Source organism: Gouania willdenowi, chromosome 13 (assembly GCF_900634775.1).
Source record: "Gouania willdenowi chromosome 13, fGouWil2.1, whole genome shotgun sequence".
In the NCBI taxonomy this organism is placed as follows: Eukaryota; Metazoa; Chordata; class Actinopteri; order Blenniiformes; family Gobiesocidae; genus Gouania; species Gouania willdenowi.
The window spans coordinates 16195529-16205086 of record NC_041056.1 but is presented as its reverse complement, the minus strand read 5'-3'; the positions used below and the strand labels follow the sequence as shown (position 1 = coordinate 16205086).

The following is a 9558-nucleotide window of genomic DNA, read 5'->3' as shown; positions in this document are numbered from 1 at the left end:
CATTTTTAGCACCATTTTTCTGCATCCATTGTAAGTTTCTGTGCAGTCTCCAGGTTTCTTCCATATGAAAGACACTTTTCTGGAAGTGCCTTTTCCCATCCCTATAAATGTTTGAATTTTGGACCAACTTTTTTTCTGGTGTTCTTAAAGTCGAAATAATTTCGAGGAGTTTTTAATCTGTGGTTTATAACCTCATTTGGTAACCAATGAATTGCCCATTATAATTTTTTGTCTTGCTTTAACAATGACGACGATGTCTCTTTTATTTTGAATATCACACACCGGAAGTGCTTGTGTTTGCTGAGAGCATTTGACGCTTACCCCGTAGCTGCTTCATGCTACATCTGTGCAGCCTGGTTGGTTGCGTTAAGGCTCCGCAAAGAGATAATGTAACACCCACATGCTCATCAAAGTAGCGGTATTCATATTTTTAACTTAAAATATATTCTAGTTTATCTCAACGTCCTCTACATATTTATTGGCTCACAATGCAGGCAAATACGTGTATTTACAACCGCCGAGTCGCTGCGGTGTACGTCAATGCTACCTGGGTAAACCCGCTGCATGGTGGGCTGGTCCTCCATTATCATCATCATCATTATAACCCTGTCCTACACAGAATAAAACACTGTGGTGAGTGATATTATGCTTAATGAATCAACTGTCATAAATAACCATGACGCTAGTGTGGTAGATGGCATCATTAAACATTTTTAAATGTATTTATTCTCGTAAATATGCATATGCTCATGCTCGTAACTGTAGAACTTACTATTAACTTTAAAAAAAAACTGTTTTTTTTTTTTTTTTTAATCTTAAATGATAATATTTATTATTTATTTTTGATGTTCTATTTTGTCCATAACCCTTACCCTGTTTAAAAGAGGCACAGCTCTAATGTACATAACCTCAGATTATGTTATTATATTCTTATTAAGGTAAGAGGCTGACTTTTTTATTGAATGTAGCACAATGTTTTGTTTTAGTGATAAACAATTAACGTACACACTATGTGGTGACTGTACCCCTAATGTATACTATCATATTATTTTTGACCTCGATTATGTAGTTTTTTAGGTATTTTGATAATTACCCGTCGAGGCCAAATTGTATTATTTCTTGTTCTAATCCAGTGGTTCCCAAACAGGGGTACGTGTACTCCTGGGGGTACCGGAGCACATTCCAGGGGGTACTCAGAAAATTTTTACAATTAATTTAAAAATAATCAGGAAAAAGTTCCTTTTTGGCCAAATTCCCCACAAACTAACAGTTCTATTGTTCAATAAAATACTATATTTTCTTAGAATTTATTGAAACAGGATTATTTTATGTTGTTGAGGTCGTTTCTTAACACTTCTGACAATAGGAGACAATAATTAGCTACATTTTACAAATGAGACTGTATTTTCTGTACTTACTATTAAAGTAATCACACTAAAGTTGTAGTTTAACTAAGAGAGCTCAACTATATTAAGCCTTAGGGAACCAAAGTTCAAGACACATTTAGGGTTTAAGAGAGATCTGAAATTATTGAGAGGGTACTTATGATATAAAGGGAGTACAAATGATTTGACAAAAAATGCGAAGAAAAAGAGGTGAGGAACCACTGATCTCATCTACATACATTTTATTTGTGATCATTGTTTTGTTTATGATTTCACATTTTCTGTGGGTTTTTGCTTATTTAGGTTTTTCTGCTAATATGAGTTGTTTTGTTCAGGGAAAGCAGATTAAATGTAGAAGTTTTGCTGCAAACTCTGACGTAATCACAGTTGTTTCTTCTCGTCTGTTGGCCATTTTCTTCTGACACTTGCTAACGCTCTAATTCTGCTCGTTTCAGCTTGTCCTATGTTTTGATGGATGGAGAGTCAACTCCTGCTACTTGCTGTCTTGATAAGAACCTAACTTGTCGCTAAGGAGAAACTAGAAAGGAAAAGAGTGACGATGCGTGTCAGTTTCTGTCAGGCTCTGTTAACCGGCGCTATCATCCTTAACCTCCTCATTCTCTACTATGTGTCCCAAGCTCAACAGCAAATGATGGAGAAGAGAAAAGAACTAAGTAGAAGCACGAGAAGGGGTGCCCAACCGGCCTCAGGTCTTGGGGTTCTCGTAGGCATTGGTGGGGACCCTGGGGCAGGTGGAGCAGAGGGCCACGGCCGAGGCCAACGTGTGACTGTTGTTCTACGAGAGTTTGAAGATTTTGAGAATTATGTCGGTGATGTGGCTAATTCTTTCCTGCGTCAAAGACCTGATCTTCCATTTCTTGCCATCGCCGATAAGGCTCCGTACCCTCCGTTGGTGCTTCCAGATGGGGCGAAACTTCTGGTCCTCTCCCCCAGTCCTGACCAACCACCACAAACGCACAGGCCGGAGTTTCACGTGCAGACAGAGTTTGTGCTGCTGGTGCCCGACGGCGTGGAGCTAGAGCCCCCCCGTGCTATTGAGCGGCTGATCAGGGAGTTGGAAGGTGAGGGTGGGGGTCCTGTGAGGCTGGTAGCTGCACCTGTACTGGCTCGATCTGCAGTGCAGTGTCTCCATCTGCGAGTCAATCTTAGGGAATGGACAGCCACGTATTCCCCGGCAGCTTCTGGTAGCAGTGGGAGTGTGTGCACGTCCTTGCTGGGTGACGCAGTTGTTCTTATTCGCACTGAGGATCTTTTTAATCTCTCCATGCCCCTGGCGCGACCACTCTTCTCCTCTCTCTTTGTCCAAACGGCTTTGAGAGGCTGGAAAGTGAAACTTCTTGAAAGCCCCTGTTTATCTGCAAACCATCGGCCACTCTTCAGCTCTGCCCACAACCAATGGAAAGCTGATACTCGACTGAAGGAAGCAGCAGGGAAACTTTTGCGGAGTTTCGGTCTAAAGCGTCTTGTGATGTCCGATGGAAAAGAACAGTGGTTCGGCTGCAGCAAAGAGACTCCGCGCTGTTTCAGCACCGTGCAGGACAACACGCCGGACTATCTGTACCTGGATCGCTGGACACCACCATGCTGTCTCCGAGCACTCAGAGAAACCACTAAGTATGTTATAAATATTTTGGAGAGTTCAGGAGTGCGGTACTGGCTAGAGGGAGGGACTTTGCTAGGTGCAGCCCGTCATCAGGACATCATCCCATGGGACTACGATGTTGACCTAGGTATCTACCTGGATGATATACCCAACTGTGATCACCTAAAGAACCTGGACTCAGGATCCTTGGTGGATGCTAATGGCTATGTATGGGAACGTGCCGTGGAGGGAGACTTCTACAGAGTTCAGTACAGCGAGGCCAACCACCTGCATGTAGACCTGTGGCCGTTCTATTCTCGTAATGGCATCATGACCAAAGACACGTGGACGGAGCATAAACAAGACACAGAATTCCCAGAACACTTCCTGCAGCCACTTGTGCCAATGCAGTTTGCTGGCATAACTGCATATGGCCCCAACAACCACAAGTCCTTCTTGGAACTGAAGTTTGGGGAAGGTGTGATTGAGAACCCGCAATACCCCAATCCTGGAAAAAAAAGGCTTGACAGAAGCAAATTATGATTTACTTTAAAGACTTAAGATACGTAGCCAAGAAAAGCAAAAGAACTGGACCTGGAGGGAGTTCCTCAAACTATATCAATAGACAGCAATACATCAACAACCTATAGATGGAGACAGAAGCTCCTGAAAGTCCAAAGTCTATACATGCATGTACCCCTAAATGTTTGCGGTCACACTATGAATACCTCCTTATTTGAGTTACATGTTTATATATGTGTCACAGGCTTTTAGGAACCATTTCTTATGTTTTTAATCATTGGTTTTCAGAATTTTGACTTTTTAATGTTTTGGTATAATTTTCATATTTGTGTGTGTGTTTGGCTAATTTTATTAACTAACTATTCTGTTAGCCTTATAATTCTGTTGGGGAAAATTACTTTTAGGCTGTCAAAAAACAACTTTTTTTTTTTTTACTTACAACACAATGCTGATATTGCTGCATTGAATATTGGCTGATATCGATACAATATCACCACAGATCATACATACATTTATTGCTTATTTTCTAGTGTGCACTGTTAGAAAATGCTTGATCAAGAGATATTACTGAAACAGAAAATAAAATGGCAACAGTAGGTATGAGAGAAACTGAACCATTATTTAAAAAATTATAACCTTGAACATAAGAACATTTTACAATAAAATAAAAATAGAAGACCCTAAAAAATTGTATTCAATAAATCCAATAAAAACTTAAAATGAATACAGGTGCTGAATTAGTGGTTGTATCAGTGCAGAAAAATATAATTCCATTTATTTAGGTTTATTTTGCTAATATTAATATCAAATCCAAACACCCTTAAATATTTTAACAGCAACATTTTCAGCCTGTTAGTAATGGCTGAATATCTTCTGTAGTATATGCCATATAGTCTATCACTGTTATCAATTCATGTATTTATTACAACACGGCTGTGAGATGTTTAAATAACTCAGTGTTTTTGTTTAAAAGCTGTATAATGTTCAGCAAGTTTTAAAGTATTGTGCACAATGAATAACTTTAAAACTTTGTCCTAACAAGTGTTATTTATTGTAACTGTTGCCTTGCTCTGAATCTGTTTTTGTAGTTTTAATGTTTGGACGGGGGGGGGGGGAAAGTCAATTTTAATTATAAAGCACATCCTGACTGTTGTCAGTTCTTCAATCGTGACTCATTTTAAAAAAAATTTGCCTGACGTGCATTAAAGTTGGCATCTTCTAACAAAGCAGTTTAAGTGTGTATCTTTTTTGGGAATCAATGAGTTGTGTATGATTTATCAATATTTATTAAAGGGCAGTGGTTGTGTTTATAATTAATAAGCCGTGTCATAATTCTCAGGATAAAGCCTTGGAAGCTTCAGCTTTAAATACTGGTTTAATTTTCTGTTTCAATTAAGTGACGGTTTTTATTAATTAAATTTTTATTTTTTTTTAGCATTTTGAGATTTGCTCTATATTAAAGTTTGATTGAAAATTTAAATACACAGAACTTGCTATCCAGGTACAACCTTTTTTTTTTTTTACTTTATTTAAATTAGGTACTCTAGGCCATTTTACTAAAACGTGAATATTTACAAGAAACAATTACTTGAGTAGCCACTAGAGAATGCTGCAAATGATTACAAGCACATCTGACATTCCAGAACTTTAGTTTTTATTACATCAATGCAGATGAAAAATTAACTTTTGGAATGTGCAGTTATGATGAAGCCCTTCAGTATTCTTCTCCTTCTTCATCCTCTTCTGCCACACTGTCAGTGCCAACTTCTTCATAATCTTTCTCCAGGGCAGCCATGTCCTCTCTGGCCTCTGAGAACTCTCCCTCCTCCATTCCCTCTCCAACGTACCAGTGGACAAAGGCTCTCTTGGCGTACATGAGGTCAAACTTGTGGTCCAGTCTGGCCCAGGCCTCAGCGATGGCGGTGGTGTTGCTCAGCATGCACACGGCCCTCTGCACTTTGGCCAGGTCTCCTCCAGGAACCACAGTTGGAGGCTGGTAGTTAATGCCCACCTTGAAGCCTGTGGGGCACCAGTCCACAAATTGGATGGTGCGTTTGGTCTTGATGGCAGCGATGGCAGAGTTTACGTCTTTTGGTACTACGTCACCTCGATACAGCAGACAGCAGGCCATGTATTTACCATGGCGAGGGTCGCACTTCACCATCTGATTGGCTGGCTCGAAGCAGGCATTGGTGATGTCAGCCACAGACAGCTGCTCATGGTAGGCCTTCTCAGCAGAGATGACCGGGGCGTAGGTGGCCAGAGGGAAGTGGATACGAGGGTAAGGCACCAAGTTGGTCTGAAACTCAGTCAGATCAACATTCAAAGCGCCATCAAAGCGAAGAGAGGCTGTGATGGAGGACACGATCTGACCGATGAGTCTGTTCAGGTTAGTATAGGTTGGTCTCTCGATGTCCAGGTTTCTGCGGCAGATGTCATAGATTGCCTCGTTGTCCACCATGAAGGCACAGTCAGAGTGCTCCAGGGTGGTGTGGGTGGTCAGGATGGAGTTGTAAGGCTCAACTACAGCGGTGGAAACCTGGGGTGCTGGGTAGACGGCAAACTCAAGCTTGGACTTTTTACCATAATCAACAGAAAGCCTCTCCATCAGCAAGGAGGTGAAACCGGAGCCTGTGCCTCCACCAAAGGAGTGGAAGATGAGAAATCCCTGCAGGCCTGTGCACTGATCTGCCTGTAAAGATTAAAACTAGAGTTTTAAAACTAGAAATGTAAACCATACACAAACCCAGCCAAATTTAAACCAACTCTCACCAGTTTACGAGTGCGGTCCAGGACCAAATCAATGATCTCCTTCCCAATGGTGTAGTGCCCACGGGCATAGTTGTTGGCAGCATCTTCCTTTCCTGTAATCAGCTGCTCGGGATGAAACAGCTGACGGTATGTTCCTGAACGGACCTCATCTGGAAAAGACAAAAAAATTATTTATTGACTAGAAATTGTAATGTTTTAATAGTTATATGCGGTATAATTATACATATTATATAACATATATTCAATTTAATTCTGTCAGAACTAAAATATATTGTAAAAATACATTTGTACAAATCTATAAAGGTTTCTTCATTATTTTAAGTTGTATGGCCATTAAAATAACTGACCGATGACAGTAGGCTCCAGGTCGACAAAGATGGCTCTGGGCACATGTTTGCCTGCTCCAGTCTCGCTGAAAAAGGTATTGAATGAGTCGTCTCCACCCCCGAGAGTTTTGTCAGAGGGCATTTGGCCATCGGGCTGGATCCCATGTTCCAGGCAATACAATTCCCAGCAGGCATTGCCCATCTGGACGCCAGCCTGGCCAACATGCATTGAAATACACTCACGCTGAAGGAAAAAAAAAAAAAAGAGAGAAAAATTAGTCACATTTTTTAGTCATAGCTTTTTGTTTATAGGGAATAAAATAATAACTAAAATCAATATGTAAATGACACACCTCAAGCACAAGATTTGAAGTTTTTTTATTTCATTTTCTGTATGGTTTTTGACTGTCATTGTCTTCTGATCAGTATGTATATTTTGTTAATGTGATGATTATATTTGAAACACGAAATTTTTACCACTTTATCAGTTTTAATATCTAGCTTTTGTGTTAAACTGCACTTGGCAAATAAAACTTTTGACTTTATTAAATTAGAGATAAAATGTTTGTTAATGTTGAACTTATACTGGCTTTAACCGTTGTTTATAATGTATTACATTTAATTACTATAAGTCTCTATCAAGTGCTCAGTTAACAACAAAGCTCTAAAGAGTGTTCAAATAATACATATCTATTCAATGTGATACCACAGGGTGAGTAGTTCCACATATCAGTACATGGAGTATTTGTGCCCCCAGGGGGCGCAGTTAGGCTACAACACAGCACTCGTCTAACGGTGTTTTTTCTTCAAACAATAAAAAAAAAACATAAATACAGCCACATATTTACATAAGTACTAATAAAACATTTTGTAAACCTCCTACGGTCGATTTACATTGAAATATCACGCTTTAAGAGCTGTCATAAGGATTGCGAGTGACGGAAATGACGCAGTCTACGCGCATGCGTTCAAATGATTGGGCGTTTGAAAAGATCAGCCAGTGACACGCCCTTTTCTTCCCGCCACATAGCACAAAGCATAAGCAAAAACTGCTGCAAAATGGCTGCCGAGTCATTCTTCCTGTAACTGACCACTAGTATTTTAAAAACCCCATTTCAGCCACAGTAACTTTCACCTGAGATCTATCCTACAACACCACGTCATTAGGAATGTAGCCATTGTAAAAAATACATTAATTAACTTTTACCCAGGACACGTGTATATAACAAAGGGTTATAGGCAAAGGGCGGTGGTGGGGTAACGGCTTGTAAATTATTGCACCGGTTCCAACCTTTAACCTTAACTGCTCGTGTTGTACGTCGCAATTTAAACAAACAAACCTTAAACGCAATTGTTGTATTAAAACTAGTCGACATACTTAAAGTAGTTCTTTAATGTATACGCTTTATATTCCACGGTTGAGGTCTCGAAGAAGAAGGGGCATGTTATCTAATTTATCCACTCAATATAAAAATGAAAAATAGGAAAAGCTAAAAAGAAAAACTAGGAATTTCAGCAACTGCGTCATCAGTTAAGCAGCTACTCACCATTTTGTTTGCTTGTCCTTCGACTGATGACTAAGATTCAGACACTGAGCAAGAATGGGGTTCGGGGGCGAGCTGGGGTTTATATATGGAAGCATGTAAAGGGGGCGGAGTCAGTGGACAGGAAGTCGCAGTGATGGAGGCTTACTTTAGTTTTTAATAAAAAAATTTTTTAATCCCTAAATTCTAAATATACTTAGAAAAGCCCTTCATTTGTTTTCTTCCAGAAATATGTAGAATTTGGTTTTAAATGTATTGCCAAGTTACTTAATGAAAGGCTGCCAAAACATTAGACCTCTGTAAAATGTATAAGCTGTTTTTATTTTTAATTATTTTATTTCAATCTTTTTTTCTTTTTTTTTTTAACAAACAATACATACAATACATATACATTTTAAATCAGGGTATAAGCTGTTTGTATGATGTGGATGTACTGAGTTCACGTCGTACTGAGATTGTATGTGCGCATATATGCGTGCGCATATATTTGAATTTTTGCTATTTTGGTCGACTGATGCGATGTTTTAAACATGTTTTAAAATCAGTACAACAATCTCTGTCCATGGCTAATCTAGCACAGGTAATCTAAGTACGTAGCAGTCACGGAGACAAACTCAGACCGAGACATCGGTGTTGAGTTGTTACATATTGTTCTGTGTACTGTTTGTAATTTTTTTTTTTTTTTGTGGCTAATGAGCTATAGGAACTGCACAAAATGTATGAACTCAAACATTAAATGATTTAATGATGAGGTAGACTTGTGCCTTTTCATTGTTCAATCATGAAAAATAAAAATAAAAAACCCTTTTTATTGAATAACAAAAACACAAATGTACTACCCATAATATGGCACAAAACAAAACAAAAAAAGATAACTTCAATCAAAACAACATTGAAATGTAGTTAATAGGATTGAGCTATTTACACTTGCCTAAAAAAAGACACTCTACCATGTAGAGGTGAAAGTAACGGATTACAATTACTCACGTTACTGTAATTGAGTTGCTTTCATGGGTAATTGTACTTTTTTGAGTGTTTTTTCTTTTACATCAGAAAATGTACTTGTACTCAAGTACGTTTTAAAAGAAGTAAGGTAATTCTTTAAATTTCTACACCCAACCATTACTGAGTAAATTATCTATTTTTTGTTTTAAAATGATCAACGGACATTGTGAAACTATAAAAAAAAATGAAATAACCAGACAAGAATCAAATACATTATATAATAGCCAATCAATCAGATTAAACATAATGCACTGCTCCAAAGCAGCATTAAATGCTGGTTATTTTCTCAGTTTTAGAGTTAATGTGCAAATACTTAAATACCTACAGCATATATATATATATATATATATATATATTTTTTTTTTTTTTTTTTTAATAATTGAATTTTGACAAACCTTTTG

General features: G+C 38.5%; 2 protein-coding genes across 2 annotated transcripts; one reads left to right on the top strand and one right to left on the bottom strand.

The window, feature by feature from the left end:
• Positions 1 to 321: 321 nt before the first annotated feature.
• On the top strand, positions 322 to 4644 carry fkrp (fukutin related protein). The gene is made up of 2 exons (XM_028464827.1): positions 322 to 633; positions 1841 to 4644. Exon 2 carries the CDS (start codon positions 1945 to 1947, stop codon positions 3529 to 3531), a length of 1587 nt encoding a protein of 528 aa, XP_028320628.1. The 5' UTR covers positions 322 to 633; positions 1841 to 1944; the 3' UTR covers positions 3532 to 4644.
• A 571-nt stretch (positions 4645 to 5215) lies between these two features.
• On the bottom strand, positions 5216 to 8265 carry LOC114474478 (tubulin alpha chain-like). The gene is made up of 4 exons (XM_028464830.1): positions 8156 to 8265; positions 6630 to 6852; positions 6283 to 6431; positions 5216 to 6202 (listed from the first exon to the last, which is right to left on the bottom strand). Exons 1-4 carry the CDS (start codon positions 8156 to 8158, stop codon positions 5225 to 5227), a joined length of 1353 nt encoding a protein of 450 aa, XP_028320631.1. The 5' UTR covers positions 8159 to 8265; the 3' UTR covers positions 5216 to 5224.
• Between the last annotated feature and the right edge of the window lie 1293 nt (positions 8266 to 9558).